This window comes from Rattus norvegicus, chromosome 15 (assembly GCF_036323735.1).
Source record: "Rattus norvegicus strain BN/NHsdMcwi chromosome 15, GRCr8, whole genome shotgun sequence".
NCBI classification, from domain to species: domain Eukaryota; kingdom Metazoa; phylum Chordata; class Mammalia; order Rodentia; family Muridae; genus Rattus; species Rattus norvegicus.
In genome coordinates this window covers 24,199,311-24,217,944 of record NC_086033.1, presented here as the reverse complement: position 1 = coordinate 24,217,944, position 18,634 = coordinate 24,199,311, and the positions used below count along the sequence as shown (strand labels likewise).

Sequence of the window (18,634 nt, the reverse complement as noted above, 5' to 3'; positions counted from 1 at the left end):
GATTGGACACTATCAGATGGGTCCTGTTACCCCACGGAGGCCCTTGGATAACTGCTTACTGAAGTTAGGTATCTTTAATCAATCATTTTGGTAAGCAATCCCAGACTACTTTGCTTTAAACCAGTAAGTCATTGCACCCTTTGCATGGGGCTCCTCAGTGTGACTGGTGCTAAGCTCACAGCACTCACAGCACAGTAGACAATGCAGTGTCTGCTACTGGCAGTAACTTGAACGCTACTTTTGACTCCCACCTCTACACAGCAACCCAGTAAGACATTAGTGCATAATCGTGAGTTGTGGACACTACTGCTTAATAGGAAAAGCCCCTGTGTCCAATTTCTATTTCCTGACAGATATCAATACTGAGCCTTTAATTTCTACTGTCCTAGTTACATTAGACCACCACCTTGCCTGGCTTGGGTTTTTCTACTTTAATGTATCTTCCGTTCCTAAACTACTCTTGACTACAGCACCCTTCCTCCCATGTGTAAAAAAACCAAGAAGCTGGATTCTGGCCCCAGTCTATACTTTCAATGGCTGCTGTTACTAATGAAGTTCAGGTATCTTAGCAAGAATAAGGGCTTCTTAGGTCAGGCCCAATGGCTTCAAGGTCCCTTTGGCAGCCTTGTTTCCACACAACCTATGCTCCCTGAATGACATATTCCACTAGGGTAGTCCTTTATCCACACACACATCACCATCTCTCATCTTCTCATCCTGAACTATTTCTCAACCTTTCCCCCGCCCAAACCTGTCACTTGAATAACACCTCTCCTTACACAGCTCCAGCCCCAGCATCCTCTTTGCGCTGTAATTCCTTCTCCTCCACAGAACCCGTCTGACAATTTAGCACTTTCCTATATGGGATTATATTCCAGCTGGTTGCTTTCATTTCCAAGTTTAAAAACATCATCATATCCGGTTTCAGGATCCCGCCAAGAAACCACCACCAGTCCCTTCTCTGAGCACCCACAAAGGATCAAACACAAATCCTCTGTGATTGGAGGGTGGTTACGGCCTAGCACCTTGTCATCCTTACCACTCACAAACCTCTTAAGTGAATGACAGCCTCGCAGAAGCCTCCTAAGGCAATCAGATACATGTTGCCTACGTAAACCAGTTACTGATGTTGGCACCTCAGAAGCGAAAGGTCTTTTTGTGCCTGAACCTCTTTCAGAGAAATTGTTGCTAGTCTAAACTGTTTGAACTGTTCTCTGTGTAACTACTGAGACAGTGATCCTACAGTTTTACTCCATGACAAGCATATCTCCGTCCTCTTCCACTCAGAAGAATGTATTTAAACTACACTTTAACATTGACACCCTTTCCTCTGCTTTCACACACACACACACACACACACACACACACACACACACACACACACACACACATCTGTATTTTTTTGCAAAGTCCATCAATTCTTGGCAATTTCAATCTAAACAAAAATATGCCACTGTTACAAATCTATAATGTCTTCCTGATCAAGAGCAAAGGGAATGTTCTTAAAGTGAATGTGAAAGAGAAGGCAAAGTCAATACGACATAAACTCAGTGCCTCCTGAGCTCTTGTTTTCTCCCAGCCCTTGTCGGTAGGCTTTCCCCAGTCAAAGGGCTGTAAGTATCAGAACCAAACTTCCTGAAGGTCTTCTAACATTACCACTTGAACCTTCTGGGCAATTCTGAAGTATATTCAGGTTTGAGACACACAACTTTGTTGTCCCAAGTGCAACTCAGAAGCAAGCCCAGAGCTGTCTTTAGATGCTTCAAGTGCACATATGTTTAATGTGGCCATGTATCACCCATTAGAATAACTATACTCAACATACATAAATCCACCTGTAAGGATATGAGAACTGTCCGTGAATATGAATGTCTAGTAATGCAAAAATAACTTTGGCAACGCCACTCACTGCGATATCTCTCTAGAGTAAAACTTAACACTAATCAGAAAAAAAAAAATACATGTTTTATTTGGTTTTGAGATGTGTTCTGTTTATTGACAGAATACATATTCATAAATATTCAACACAGAAACAATATAACCAAAAGTAAGCATAAACAGAATTTCCACATTGGTACGTAGTTGAAAAATAGCTCACTGATGATTCCTGAAAATGACCATAAAATATCAGAAGCAACCCCTATTTAGCATTCGAGTAAACAAATCAGAACACATAAGAAGGCTGGTAATTAGATAAATACACAACTTTATTCTTTTGGTAACACATGAAATACAGAATTTAAGACCGCAACAGTTTCAAACTTATTATCGCTATGTGTGATGGGTAATTTAACAATGTCACAAAACTCTTTTGAGTGAGGATTAAGAAGAATGTTCCAGCATCAATCCGATTAGGTTCTTTTCAGGAGACCCTCACTCACTGTGACTTTGGATGGAGGTTAGCCTTACTTTTCTCATCTACGGAGATCTCACCTATAGCACCTACCTTCTAGGGCAGCTAGAACGTGGCACATATAGCAAGGGCAATGGTATTCTTCTTAGCCCGCATCTGTGGCTCAAATAAGTTGTAGATCGTTTGTAATGGGTACAGAGCTGACCTCTAAACTCTCCAACATCAAATCCCTTCCTACCCTGAAACTACTTCACTGTTTAGTATTAATTTTAGGACAGTGGTAACTCCGTTTCCAGCATGCTAATGAAGCACCACCCCCATTAGGTGCTCAGTGGAACCGGAAGGAGGAGATAACCTGAAAATGGAGCATCAAGGATTCTTTCCGAGGCAGGCAATCTTGAAGACAGACCTGGTAATCCCCATCTCCTGGCTTTCTTGCCGTGTAATCCTCTCCCCTTTGAACTGGTCTAGATTTACTGACTCCTCCAATAAAACAGGACAGTGGCATATCACTTCCAGGATTAGGTTTCAAAAATGACAGAGGTGACAGAATGCGCTCTCTCTTTTGACAGGAATCAGCTATCTTATGGAGAGAGCCACACAGCAATGGGCTAGGCTTAAGTTTGGAAGTGGATGCTCCCTAAACGGGGCCCTGAGAGGTTGCAATCCTGCCTCCCACCTTGACCCGTGTTAGTGAATTCAGCTAAACTGCATCCAGAGCAGACTAGTCCACAGACTAGGAAATGATAAATGCTCCCCGCTTTAGCCACCAAATCTGGGTGAACGTGTCAGGCAATGAAATTATAAACATGTTCTTCAGGAAATAGTTTGACTATGGTCCATTACAGCACCATTCTCAAGACACTGTTTATTATTATGAGGAATTATTGATCACTTGATCTGGCCATAAAAACAAGTTGGGAAAAAAGGAACTTGTTTCCAATCTCAAATATGGGGCAATTATCCCCTGGCTTAATCTGTGTGAAACATGCTTTTCGTTTTCACAGAAAGAGCCTTAAATTGCACCTGGCATCCTCTTTTATGAGTTCCCCTCTACATTTTCTGCATGACCCTTTCCTTCGTAATATTCAGGTTCTAACTAATACATCCCCAAGGAAGTCTTTCCTGACCTTCTGAAGGACCTACTCCTCATGACCACTCTCAACCATGTGCCTCCGTAACTCACCACCACTTAGAATGTAGTTTATTTAATAACCCGTTGTGTCGGCTCTAAAGAGTAGAACGCTATTTGTTAACTACTGTCAATCTTTTCCTCTGTGATACTGTAAAGGCTCGACAGTGATATAGGTAAAAATGGTCCAGGGAAAGTGGACAGTGGTTAAGTTTCAGCAGCTGAAACCCCCAAATGCTGGACAGCTCGAGAACACAGGGGCCAGAGATGCAGAACCGGAAAGAGAACTAGTTTTGGAACTCAGAACGTGCACGGAGCTCTAGCGATGGGACGCGGGGCCGGAAACCCAGGCGGCACCCGGAGACAGGGGGGTCGGGGAGGAGGGCGGCCTGCGAGTACTTTACCCGAGTCTCCCCCCGGCAGCGAGCGGGGCAGCGTGAGGGTGAACACGGCAGCCACGGCGGCGAACACGGCCACGCTGCCGCAGAGGCCCCCGGAGCGCCACGGCCCCGCTCCGGCTGCCGGGCCCCCGCCGTCGCCATGGAGACCCATGGGCCCGGACGCGCGCAGCTCGCGGACCGCGACCCTCGCCGCGGCGCGGACCTTCCCCGGCCGAAAGGCGCACGCAGCCCGCGCGGCTTCCGGTCTAGCGGGACGGAGCGGACCATACCTTCGCCCGTCGGGTGGGGGAGAGGGAGATGAAAGGAGCGCCCCGGCACGGCCTAGGAGTCTTCTGGGGGTCACCGTGCACGGTAGTGTGTCTGCTTCAGTGTGTTTTGAATAACGAATCACAAAGGAGCATAATTCCCGACGACATCAACCATGTGCCAGGCCTACTCACGCTATGCAGTATCTCTCCCCCCCTTTCCGCAGTGATTTGGTCGGTTCCGACAGAGACGGAAGTGGCGTCGAAAACAACGAGCCAGAAAGCGCTGCTCTGCCCCCTGTGGCCTGGGGTGGAACTGCACAAAAGAGCTCCCTAGTCACCCAACAAGGTCCCAACCACACAGAGTAACCCACAAATACACTAATTGCTATTCTGTTTTTCAGTGGACACATTGTTCGCGGCTATGTATGTATAGCGATTTGCCTCATTGAAATTAATGTAAATCCACGTGCTAATTATTAGTTCACTAATCTTAAGATATTAAAATGTGCTAGTCGATTTTTTTTTTTTTTTTTTTTGTGGTTCTTTTTTTCGGAGCTGGGGACCGAACCCAGGGCCTTGCGCTTCCTAGGTAAGCGCTCTACCACTGAGCTAAATCCCCAGCCCCTCGATTTTTTTTTAACACGAGAACTCAGCGGGTGAGTTGAAATAGTTAACAAAATTAACTTCATGATAAAACTGTCTCCTACTTAAGCGAAGAGGAATGGTTTTGGTGGAGACTTGCTCTGAAAGTGGGAAATGAAATGGAGACATCACATAAATAATGCAAATGAAATGTAGAAAGAAAAATGGGAGCTACTGGACAGCTACACTACACACTGCTGAGAGTTGAATCTAGAGCCTTACACAGCTAGGCAGGCACTCTGCTACTGAGCTATCCTCCCCGCCCTTAGTAAACATTTCAAGCTTACAATTTGCGTTATTAGACTAGGAAGGGCAACCTCCATAGATTATATGTCAGAATACACGGAAAATGAGCAGCATTCACAAATGTGCTATATGCAGTCTGACAGGAACACGGTGTCCCAACTGTGAAGTTAATTGGCAGGAACCGTGCCAACCCATCCTAGTCTTTTCCTGGTGTTTATAAAATGTTTAGTCGTCTGAGCTCCTGGGACATGGGTTGGGCAGTATACTTTCCTTATTGCGTGAGAAAACACTACGACCAAAGAAACTTATAGAAGAAACAGTTTATTTGGCGTTATGATTCAAGAAGGAGAAGAGATTGTCATGGACAGGAGACGTAGTAGCAAGTTCACCAGTGATCTCCATTAACGCCTTTCCTAGTAGCAAAGGAGGCTGGGAAATATACCTTTCAACTAGACAGCTTGTCCAGGATTTTCTTGTATGTGTGAGTGTAGTGTGTGTGTGTGGGGGGGTGTGTGTCTATGTCTGTGCGTGTAGATACCAGACGTCAATTTTGGATGTCTTAGACTATGGCTTTCCACCTTGGGTTTGTTGGTGGTGGTGGTGGTGGTGGTGGTGGTGGTGGGTTTTTGTTTTTGATTTTAGTTTTGGTTTTGGTTTTTCACTTGGTTTTATTTCGTTTTTTGATAAACTGATTAGCTGGATCTTCCATTGAGCCCACAGAATCCAACTATGTCCCAATCCCCACCAGTTCTAGAGTTACAGGTGCCAACACCATGACTTGTATAGGTACCGGAGATCCAAACACAGTACCTTACTTTTTCACAGCAAGCAGCATACCCACTCATTCACCTTCCCAGCCCCAGCGTCTAAGTCACTGTTTCATGTCGGGAAGACACACCGTGACCAAGGCAACTCTTACCAAAGAAGACTTTTAATTAGTAGCTTGCTAGCGGTTTCAGAGGGTTTGTTCTTTATTATCGTGGTGGGGAGCATGGTTGCAAGCAAGCAGGCACTGGAGAAGTGGCTGAGAGCTTTGCATTCTTATCCCCAAGCAGGCAGAGAGTAGGACACTGGACCTGCTCTGGGCTTTTGAAACCTCAGCGTCCATTCCCAGAGGAACACCTCCTCCAGCAAGGACACACCTTCCCCAGCAAGGACACACCTCCCCCAGCAAGGACACACCTCCTCCACTAAGGACACACCTCCTCCACTAAGGACACACCTCCTCCACTAAGGACACACCTCCTCCACTGACACACCTCCTCTACTAAGGACACACCTCCTCCACTAAGGACACACCTCCTCCACTGACACACCTCCTCCACTAAGGACACACCTCCTCCACTGACACACCTCCTCTACTAAGGACACACCTCCTCCACTAAGGACACACCTCCTCCACTAAGGACACACCTCCTCCACTGACACACCTCCTCTACTAAGGACACACCTCCTCCACTAAGGACACACCTCCTCCACTAAGGACACACCTCCTCCACTAAGGACACACCTCCTCCACTAAGGACACACCTCCTCCAGCAAGGACACACCTCCTCCACTAAGGACACACCTCCTCCACTAAGGACACACCTCCTCCAGCAAGGACACACCTCCTCCACTAAGGACACACCTCCTCCACTAAGGACACACCTCCTCCAGCAAGGACACACCTCCTCCACTAAGGACACACCTCCTCCACTAAGGACACACCTCCTCCAGCAAGGACACACCTCCTCCACTAAGGACACACCTCCTCCACTAAGGACACACCTCCTCCAGCAAGGACACACCTCCTCCACTAAGGACACACCTCCTCCACTAAGGACACACCTCCTCCAGCAAGGACACACCTCCTCCACTAAGGACACACCTCCTCCACTAAGGACACACCTCCTCCAGCAAGGACACACCTCCTCCACTAAGGACACACCTCCTCCACTAAGGACACACCTCCTCCAGCAAGGACACACCTCCTCCACTAAGGACACACCTCCTCCACTAAGGACACACCTCCTCCAGCAAGGACACACCTCCTCCACTAAGGACACACCTCCTCCACTAAGGACACACCTCCTCCAGCAAGGACACACCTCCTCCACTAAGGACACACCTCCAGCAAGAACACACCTCCTCCAACAAGGACATGTCTCCTAATATTTCAAGCAATTCACCAATTGGGGACCAAGTATGCAAATATTTGAGCCTATGGAGGCCATTCTTATTCAAACCATCACACTCAAGGTTCTCCTACAATGAATAAGTGGAGAATATGTGCTGGGAACTAACTACAGCATGCCCTTAATAATTAGATTTGGGGGTTGGGGATTTGGCTCAGTGGTAGAGCGCTTGCCTAGCAAGCGCAAGGCCCTGGGTTCGGTCCCCAGCTCAAAAAAAAAAAAAAATTAGATTTGATGACCTGTGCAATTTTGAAACTTGGATTATCAAAAGCTCAGTTCCAGTAGAGTGGTAGATATGGAAACCAGGTGCCAGTGGATTAAAAAAACAGATGAGTGAAAATAGAATATATTTGTAAGGAGTTTAAGGAAAAAGAAGTGTGGAGATTCATTCAAGTGCCAGGCAAGGTTCATTCTGTTTTCTCTCATAGTTTAAAGGAGTATCCGGAAAAAAGATGAGCCTTTAGGGATGGAGCCAAGGGAAACAGAAGAAGGTTGAAGTTAGAAAGAGAAGAGGAAGGGACAAGAGAACACCCTGACTTACACATGACAGATGGGCTTGATTCTGGCATAGACCAAAAGATACAGACAGAACATTATTGTTCAGACTCTACTTCATCTCACTGTAGTTGTGTTAGCATTGTCTAAGCTCCGCCCCACAGTTACCTGGCAACAGCCAGGTGTGCCTGACACTATAAAAGGGGCTGCACATCCCCTGCTCTCTCTCTTGCCCCCTTGCTCTTGACCCCCCTTCATCCCTCTCTCCCCAAGTGCTCATGGCTGACCTCTACTTCTCTACCCCTCTCTCCCTCTCTCCCTCTCTCTCTCTCTCTCTCTCTCTCTCTCTCTCTTCCCCCTACTACCCTCTTAACTCCTTTCCCCATGCCCTGAATAAACTCCATTCTATACTATACCATCGTGTGTCTGGTTTCTCTCCAGAAGGGATACCTCAGCATGGATCAGCAGAGACAACCCCTTCCCCCATACCTCACCATACCTCCATAGAACATTATCTCTTTATCTTTTTATAAACACGTCAAGCTGGAGGCCAGTACAATAAAGACCACAAAATGGAGAAATGTGTAAATCAGAGGACATATGTACTGTGAGGTATTTTTTGCAAATCATTATCCAGTGAGATTCTGGGAACTGGCCAAGCAGGTTTGGAACCCACAGGAAAGGCCATCAGAAAATGCAGGCTGGACTTGGGCTTGAGTACAAACTTGCTGTTCAACTGAAATGTTAGGGAATGTTGCTAAAGCCATGTTGCATATCCAATAGCCATCACAGAGACGATCAGAACATGAGTTAGAAACAGCCATCAGACTAATGGGAAAATCACTTCAAAGTAACTATATTTTATGCAAAATGCTTAGAGCTAGGGATTCTAGAGAGGTGCCTGGGCAGTTATGAGCGCTCGCCACCCCCGTAGAGGACCTGAAGTGGATCCCCCAGTGCCCACGTCAGGCAGCTCATGACTGCCTGCAAGTCCATCTCCAGGAAGCCTTCTCACTGCCTTCCATGGATGCCCACACTCCTGGCACTTGCATAAACTGTTAAAACCCAAGGGAGTTTCTGATGCTGATTCCTGTTGACCATCTTTCTTCCCAGGAGGCCTTTGGTGCTCCCTGTCTAACTGGGACAGGTAGAAATGCCTTCTCCTGATTTCCTGTGACATCCACTGTCACCACATTGTGGGTGAGGCAAACAGGGGGCTCTTCTGAGATGGTAATAAAGCCCCTAACCCTCTAGGCCCCTCTGATTCCATCCATCAGGGAGGTGGAGGGCATTCTATTACTGCTGTGTACGGACAGATGTCTGGGAAGTGGACTCCAGTGGTGCCATTGAAACCAAGAGCATCACTTATTACCTGAGGAGAACAATTTGCACCTTCCTCAGCCTTCTTTGGTACCATCTTGCAGGTTATATTGGAGCCCCGGGAGATGGCAAAGGTCTAAGCTTCCTCCCCACTCAGCCCTTGTCACAGCTTGTGCAATGATTTAGGTCATAGTAGAACCACGTGTCTTTTTTCCATCGATTTCTCGATCCATTTGTTAAGCAGAGTTAAACGAGGGGCCTTTGTCGATTCATACTTCTTGCTTGCTTTTGTCCACGCCCATTGGCACCTGTGAGTTGCCAGCCCCTCTAGCAATCAGTCTGAAAAATAAGGCCAACACAGAGCCAAACAGAAACAGCAGCAGCAGCAGCAGCAGCAGCAATAACAACCCCTTCCTAGGACCTCACTACTGTGCCATCGTTCCAAGAGTAAAGCCATCCCCTCTGCAAATTTCCTACGTGTGGAGAAGTAGCTTTCCGTCCATCTTGTGTACGGCGTCAGGCATTTCCTTGTATCCCACAAGACCTGCGAGCATGTCTCCTTTCTGTAAGAAGCCACTTACCCTGTGTTTCATTCTCTCCAAGCATTGAGGATCGCTTTACGGGGGCTTGAGAGAGATGGCTCAGCAGGTAAAGATGTTTGTCACACAAGCCTGAAAGCGTGAGTTCAAACCCCAAACCCACTGCAAAAATGGGGTGCAGTGGTGTAGAGAGGTTAACTGTAAACACAGGACTTCTACATCGAGATGGAGACAGAAGCAGGAAAACAGCAAGAAATAACAAAGATAGTCTCTGAAAGAAAAAAAAAAGACAGAGGGAGGGAACTGACTTACAGATAACATGTGTATGCCATGAACTGCAAAACAGTTACTTTATAGACATTAGTGCACTAGAATTCTACAAAAAACTCAAGTCTACTCATCCCCAACCACAACTAATACAAAACCAAATATGTCTTTATCTCCCTAACACCAATGATACTTTGCATTAAAAACTTTAGAATGAAAATTAAATATCTGGAGTACTCTTGCATAAACCTTCAGCAATAGAATAACATAAAAGACACAAACATCCCTGCCAATTGCCTTAAGAAAAAACATCAGAAATTCAAAGAGTTTGGAAAATAAAGCCTAGTTTTCACCTTTCAGTTTCACAGAGATATTTAATATTCATAAAGTAATGAAGGAAATTGGTATACCATTTGAGAGATCAACTTAGCTAGGCTTATCAGAAGTCTGTAAAGTTAATGTGATTTTTATCTAGAATTGCCAGTGAACACACAAGAAGAGGTGAGCAGAGAAATGCAAATAAGAACGATGGTGACATACGGTCTGCCTGCTAGGTTAGCAAAACTCAAGGCCTGAAAACATATAATGTTGGTAGTGTAGGGAGCAATGTGACCTGGTGTGAGCAGTTTAGAAAACACGTTTTTCTGACAGAGATGAAGAGGCAGACCTTCAAATCTAGACGTGACACGTGAGGCGCCTACCAAGAGAGGACAGGAGACAGATCCAAATATTTATAGCATCGTTGCTCATAGATGCCAAACAGGAACAGCTATGGACATGGAATAGATTCACTCATGTAGAATACACAATGCAATGGAGAACAACAAAAAGACAGCAAACTAAAACCGTAGTATATATAGTATTATAGGTAACCGTAACAAGCAGACTATCGAGCAAAGGGAAGAGTTATAAAAGCATAGAATGATTCTGATGTTTAAAACACTAGAAGATGGCTCCTCAGATATTTGTAGTGTTTAAAGAGAGCATTCTTATTGTTTTTGACCACGTGTGTGTTGTGTCTGTGCACATGAATGCAGGTTGCACACAGAGGTGAGAGGCGTGGATCCCCCAGAGTTCGTGTTATAGGCGGTTGTGAGCCACCCAACATGAGTGCCGGGAACCAAACTTCTGGGAAAACAGTAACAGCCTTTAACTGCTGAGCCATCCATCTGTGCATCCCTATCCATGGTGTTTAAAACTGTAAAGGACACAAGGAAATCATGACCATAGATGGTCAGTCAGTCACCGTGGAGCTGATGAGTAAACACAGCTATGAATGAAGAAGGTAGATGCGTTTCTCCTCAGCACCCAGCTGGTTTTTGTGTTCTTGACTTAGACTCCATCTATGTGGGTCCATCCTTTGAAACCATTCTTTTAATGCTTTTTAGATCTACTTATGTGTGTGTGTGTGTTTATGTTGGTAATGCAGACACCACAGTGTACATATGGAAGTCAGAGGACAACCTGACAGAGTTGGTCTTCATCTTCAACGCCTGGGATTCTAGGAGGTCAACCTCTGATTGGCAGGCTTGGCAGGAAGCACTTTAACCTGCAGAGCCATCTCATCAGCTCTGAAATGAGTCTTACATGTGCTTCTCTGTATCCTTCTACTGATAGGATGCATTCTGAGAAAAGCAGACAGGAATAAAGATTCTGGAATGCCTGCCTGTGGCATCGGCCAAGGTTCTTTCTAAGATCAGAACCATTGCAGGGTGTGCACAAGTGGGTGCACGCACGGGGGCACACGCACTTCTGTACACGCCTGCATAATTACATAAGAGGATTATAAAAGGGATTATGAAACATTTTAAAGTTATTAACTCGTTCTTGTGCGTGCATGCAGCTGCGTGTTTGCGCGCGCCCTGGTGTGAACGCGGAGGTCAAAACACAACTTTGGAGACTTGGTTCTCACCTACCTCCCTAGCTAGCAGCATCTCTCTTGTTTCTGTTGCTGTGCAGCACACTCCGAGCTAGCTGGCCCAAAAGCTTATGGGTGATCCTCCTGTCTCCGCCTCTGTCATGCCATAGGAATGCTGGGATTGCAGCTATGCTACTACACCTGGCTTTGTACATGGGTTCTGGGGGAGGGGGATTTGAACTTGGGTAGTCAGGCTTGTATAGCTACTGCCACAGGTGATGGCAGCAGTAGGAGCTGGACCCCTTTAGGAAGAGTCATCCTTGCATGCTGGATGGCTTCCTCCTCTTGTCCCTCTATGTCCCCAGCCTATTGGATGTTACCGCCTACATTAGAATGTTCATCTGACCATAGCAGAAGACTCTCGCAAGTGTAAGGCCCTGCTCTTGCAAAGCATCAGTGATTTATTCTTAGAAAATTAAAATTTCAACACTAAAATTTTTTAGTCTAGATCACATTGAGAGACATTTTACGTCTATAAGAAGGCGCCAAAGTGATCTATCATACGGACAATGCCATGTTGAGCCCCAGGACGGTGGATTCAGAACATGAGTTCTCAACAATTATTTGCTGGCTCCTGGAACTGGCGTTACAGGCAGTCGTGAGCCACTGTGTGCTTCCGGGAATCAAACCCTGGTCCTCCACAAGAGCCGCAAGTGCTCTTAACAGCAGAGGCATCTCTCCAGCTCTGGTTTTGTTTCTAATGACAATCAAATACACACAAAGTTTACCCTCTTCACTACTTGTTTTGGTTATGTCCCTTAGAGTTCCTTTCTTCCCGTCCCCAACTGCACCACAGCCTCATACTACAGGTAGATGAGGCTGTCCCCCTTCAGTTACTAAACTGTATTGTGTTACAGTTTCCACATAGGACTTTCATCAGCCAGAATTATCTTCAGATTTACCCCATTTCACATGTTATTTGCTTTTTGACATATCGATATTCACACAACTCAAACTAATGGGTCTCTAGGACGGTTTGATACACATTTGTCATCATATTTTGTCCTAACACATCCCTTTCCCACTGTTGTCCCTCAGGCCCCCTGCTACCCATGGCTAGTTTTCTTTTTCCTCCTCCAAGAGTTTCCTTGTCACATGGATCACCTTACTGTCCTCTTTTCCTGCCCTTCCTTAAAACTTCTTCCTTTCCACTTGTGATCTCCATTCCAGGTTCAACACACATGCATGTATGCATGCACTGACACACGTATGCGCGCGCGCGCACACACACACACACACACACACACACACACACACACACACGAGCACATGCACACCATGAGATGGGGTAGGGGAGGGAAGAAGAGAGAGAGAGAGAGAGAGAGAGAGAGAGAGAGAGAGAGAGAGAGAGAATGTATATCTATGAAGACGTGTAATGCGGCAATAAACATGGATGTGCCGATACGTCCTAGTGCACACCCGTACAAACAGTCACTCACACATCTTTAAGTCAGTATTTCTGGGTCATATTGACTCTAGTCTTTTCTATGCATACCCAGGAGTGGGACAGCTGAATCTAGGGTGCTTCTTGTCATTTCTGAGGAAGCTCCATCACAATTTCCACAGTGGCTGCACAACTGTGTCTTCTCAAAGGCCGAGAATAAGAGTCCACATCCTTGCAGACATTCGTTGTCCTTGGATTTCTTGATGACAGCCCTTCTGACTGAGGTGTGTCAGGGCCTCACGGAAGTCTTCATTTGTACTGCCTTGCCCGCTGTGGATGCTAAACTCCCCTCAGTATCTATCAGCTACCTGAACTTCTTCTGAGAACTGTCTATTCAGTTCACTCACCCATTTATCAAGTAGTTGATTGAGTTTCTTCATGTTTACCTGTTACAGTTATTTATATATCTTATATATGAATCCCTATTTGATGTGTAATTGGCCAAGATTATTATTGTTATTATTTTTGTTTGTTTGTTTTTACTATTCTGCTGGCTGTCTCTTCATCCTGCCGATCGTTCCTTTGCCATGTAGGAAAGTTTCTTAATGTCTTGCCATCTCATCAGTCAGTTCTTAGGGTTATTTCCTGTGCTTTTGGGTTCTTTTCAGACTTTGTTTATGCCATATGCTGGAGTGTTTTAACCTGTGTTGTCCCCTAGAAGTGTCTACTTTCCAGGGCTTACTATGTCAAGGTCTTTGATCCACTTTGCATGGATTTTTGTGAAGGATGAGAGCTATGAACACTTTTTTTATTCTTCCCCATGTGGAAATCTAGTTTTCTCGGCACCAATTGTTAAATAGACCATGCTTTCTCCAATGTTTTGGACTGCCTTGTCAAAAATTGGGAGTCTCAGGCTGCTGGGTTTCTTTCTCAGTCCTCTCTTCTACTCCATTGGCCTATGTGTCAATTTTATGCATCACCATATGTTCTGTCATCACGGCTCAGGAATATAATCTGAGGTCAGGTATTGTACCAGCTCCAGCATTGTTCTTCCTTTGGTTATTCAGGGTCTTTTGTGCCCACATGTGAATTTTATGGTGTTTTCCTAGTTCTATGGAGAATGTCACAGCATTGAATTTATAGATACTTTTCTGTAATTCTGCCATTTTTACAATGAGAGGAATGAGAGGTCTTCCCACCTTCTAGTGTCTTCTGAAGTTGCTTCCTTCAGTGTTCAAGCTTTCCATTGTGTGGGCTTTGTCCTCCTTGTATTTTTTGGGAGAAGTTAACTGTGAACAGGACTTTCCTTCTTTGGATTCCCTCACGGTGAGTTCGTCGTGGGCACACAGGGAAGCTATTGGTTTTGTGCTTTGGCTTTGCATCTTCCAATGTTGCTGAAAATGTGATGAGTTTTCTGGTGGAGACTTTAGGACTGTGTTGTCTGCAGGTAGGGATAACTTGGCTTCTTCCTATTTGTATCCTTTTAAATCATTCTCTTATTTTATTGTTCTAGCAAAGACTTCAAGCACTATACTAAACAACACTGATAAGAGTAAGAAAAAAAAAACCTTCTCTCCTTCCAGATTTAAGGGGAAATGTTTTGCTTTGTCCAATTAGCGTAATGTTGACGTCAGGCTCACTATGTGTAGCTCTATTGTGTTGTGGGCCATTGACTCTGGGCCCCTCTTGTTCAGCCTTATTATGCCGAGGAACGGACTCTCTAGTCTTAATTTTTTTTTTCAGGGCTTTTACTATGAAAAGATATTGACCTCTCTTGACGGCCCTTTCTACATTGATCACGTGACCTCTGTCCTTGTCTTTTATATATCGTGTTATACTCACTGATTAGCATATGCTGAACTGCCAGTGTGTCTCTGCAGTCACTTCATGATTTGGTTTGAAGCTCTACCCACTTAATGAATATACCTATTTTATTTACATTTTGTTTTTACTTGGTGTTCCTCTGAAAGGGCGGGCTCGTGGAGATTATTCAAGGGGTTTCCTAGGCTAGCTCTCTATGTGTCCACCACACAGGAAAAACCTTCAGTGGAAGAGCATTAGCCAGTATCCCCCACAGCTGAACACGGTGTACTGTCTGTGATCTGTGTGTAGCCCAGACTGGCCTCCTCCTGCCTCTGCCTCCCTGTTGCTGGGATCACAAGCACGCAACTGCCTCCCCATCTTCTAAACCCACTCAAAGTTGCTGGGAGTAGGGGTGTGTTATGTATAATACACATGGTAGGGCACCTATGGGGACCCAGACCCATCAGTGTCAAAAGAAGCATAGCACACTTGACTGCCTCAGCTGGGTCTCTGCAATGAGATATTCAGAGTCGATCTGTTTCTGAGTGACTCGTGGAGCTAGCCTCTGAGCTGCCACTGTCCAGGCAGAACCAGTGACATACTTTTGTGAAAGTGGACTCGGGTGAGACAGAGCCCGTGAGCCTCAGAGGCAGTCACCACTCCACCCTGAGTGGAAAGACTTGGACATCCATAGAGTAAAGTGTTCCCAGGTGCGAGAGCCACATTCTAGAATATATTGTAGCAGTGAGTGTAACTGGCACTCTGGAGGAGAAGTCATTTGGAAGGTGTGAAGCTATTTAAAGGTCTGGGATTGAAAGGATTACACATTCCTGGAGATATCAGGGGAACTGAAAGGCTATAGGGCTTGGGGAGCCCTCTTGACCTGTTTGTTCCTGGAAACAGGAAGAGGAACACCCACATCGTGGTCTCAAAGGAGGGTGCAGGGGAAGACGTTGCTGGAATCACGAAGAGGAGCATAGTGTTGCCACAGCACGTGAACAGAGCACATTGGGACCATGCTGTCATCACACCCAGAGCGCTGGAGACGGAGGGAAGGTCTTCTCCCAAGGGCTGGGGACAAAGACAGCAGTCACTCAAGACAAATCTTTTCCTTCCCGGCACTGTATTAGTATTGGGAAACCTCAACTCCTCAGATGGTGGTTGAGCTGAACTAAAAGGCTGGGAAGTAATGCGTAGCTGACATTTAAAAAGAAGAAAAGGTGGCGTTGATAAAAATAGTATGTGTGTCAGGTGGTGGTGCACACCCTTAATCCCAGTTCTCAAGAGACAGAGCTCTATGAGTTCAAGGCCAGCCTGTTCCTACAGAGCTAGTTCCAGGACAGCCAGGACTACATAGAGAGACCCTGTCTTGAAAAAACCACACACCCTATTCCCCAAAAGGAAAAAGAAAAAAGGTAGCTGCAGTCTTGCTTGCCTCATCTTCACTCTCTCCAAAGCGGTTAATTCTGGCCAAGTAATTCTACTCTCCACTCACATGCTGGGATCACTGGGAGTTTGAAAACATGAAGTTAAAGACTTGGTGCCTGAAAATGTAGTTTGTAGATGGTGGGAAGTACCTCTTTCCACTCTATTAGAGCTAAGTGAAGCTAATTCAATGACACACACACACACACACACACAGAGAGAGAGAGAGAGAGAGAGAGAGAGAGAGAGAGAGAGAGAGAGAGAGAGAGAGGTTGCTCAGGCTAAAACCTTTCAATTCTGCTGTAATCCACTGATAGGCATAACCCAGTCTACCGGAGACCATTAAGGACATGTTTGTAACTGGAGGGAGAGACTCTTCTAGGCACTTCACCCACTCACCCTGCCCACTGTGACAGACCCTGTGATCCTGTGGCACTAGAGCAGACTCTAGTGGTGGTGAGGAAAAGCAGTATCTCCCAAACTGCACAGCCTCTGCACCGCTGGGGAGTCCTATGAGGGAAAGGTCCAGCGGGCTTGCTTCGAAAAAGAGCAGAGGAAACCAATAGGCTGTTTCAGAAAGACAACTCCCCACCTTAGAATAAGGAATCCCCGGGTCTCACAGTTCTCAAAAAATAAGGCAAATTCCCTCCTACCCTTTGCTCAATACCAAGAGCAAACAAACAAGAATTATTAAAAAAAAAATCTTTCGACAATCCAAAATGGCATCCTACGTAGTGAAGCTTCAGAAAGTCTTTGCTTTTGTTTTCCTTCTTAAATCCGAGCCACATTCAGATTTTCTCCTTGAGAATTCTTTAAAGAAGGGAGAAGGAGCAGATAGGAGATGTAATTCGAAAAGCAAACTCCCTCCAGCCTCGACTGCTATTACAGACTCCAGTGAGTACCATTATTTTAGATAAATAAGAACAATGGACCAGAACCGATTTTACATAAGGAGATACTGTTCAATCTGCTGCCAGCTTTGCTAAAGTCTCCTCTGCTCTGTGGAGTGATAGTTAATTAGAAATAAGAATGTTTGCTTTTGCTTAGCGATAGCACTGTTAGGAAGTCATACTGCAGACATTTAACCAGGTAACGACATTGTCTCATGTGTGCGTGTGCGTATGCATCTGTGTGTGTGTGTGTGTGTGTGTGTGTGTGTGTGTGTGTCCAAACTGAAGGGCTATCTTCCTTTAGTTTTAAATGTAAATTCTACTCTCAAGAATAAAACTCACATAAACTGGGAGAAGAAGAAAATTCACCACCTCCACTACACACCTAAAGAAAAGAAAATAAACTCTTAAGCCAAATGCTTTGTGTACTATTGTGTTTAGACTCAAAATATAGAACTGTTTAGGACGAATTAAAGAGATTATGTTTACGTGACTTCAAGTTATCTCAGCAAGAAGCACATTTTTCATACCTCTTTGGTAGAACAGCAGGTCAAATCACATTTGTGAGTGACTTTGAGATATTTCAGCCACACTGCAGGGTCCATCTGACCCAAGCTCCGTAGCTTGAAGCAACAAAAGCTTATGTTTAAGTGTTCCTTTAAGAGACTTTCTCGGGGTGGGAGAGTTAGGACGCTGTCACGGGCATTTTTTGTCTTATAACTATTCGATTTAATTATATTTCCAACTTACGACTTGGGATCATAATTAATTTCTCCAAACGCAAACATTATATAGTATAATTTTGCAGCTTTGGAAGAATAAGCATGATTTCCTTCAAAGTCACCCACATCCTCTAAACTCTGAAGAGTTCCCCACTACGTGCAATTTCTTTCTCTTTTTGACTAGCTTTTTCCTTTTGCATTATGTTCAGTGGCAAAGATGGGTCTTTATTATTAATGCTAAAACAAGGAACCAAACAGGTTTGTTTCAGAGGAGATCTAAACTCCGAGAGAGCAGTTGGCTTTATTATTAAAACAAAAGGCACACACTACTGTGAGGTTAAATGGGTCCGCAATTCCCTTATTAAATGGTACAATTAAATTAATGTCACACAAGTTTGAAGATCATGGGCAGCAAGACTTCATTGACTGTTTCCGAAAGCAATTATTCTGAATAGAGGGAAAACCTCTGTTCAGAGTGTAACTCAATATAAGGACTTATGAGTCAAACGTTGAGCTCTAGAACTATGAACCTTTGTTCCTGTCTTTATGAGAGCAATTCTGCCATTTCCATTCAAGGGAAAGATTGCCAAGGTTGAAATAAAAGGCCTTAATAGAAAACAAAAGCAATTCTGACCTCCTTGCTACACCTGATGCTTCCAATAGTGATTTCCT

General features: G+C 45.1%; 1 protein-coding gene across 11 annotated transcripts in view; it reads right to left on the bottom strand.

Moving 5' to 3' along the window:
- Positions 1-4,287, bottom strand: part of Tmem260 (transmembrane protein 260) — a 73,585-nt gene extending 69,298 nt beyond the window's left edge. For 8 of the 11 annotated variants that reach the window (XR_005493750.1, XM_039093467.2, XM_063274396.1 and 5 more), the window contains exon 1: positions 3,890-4,131. Coding sequence is in view for 9 of the 11 variants with exons in the window: in XM_039093467.2 (XP_038949395.1) it covers positions 3,890-4,037 (148 nt within the window). In the remaining 2 variants the exon portion in view is untranslated. Of the gene's footprint in view, positions 1-3,889; positions 4,136-4,155 lie in introns of those variants that run through there. The other 3 variants (XM_063274395.1, XM_039093470.2, NM_001170475.2) reach the window with 3 other exon arrangements.
- Between the last annotated feature and the right edge of the window lie 14,347 nt (positions 4,288-18,634).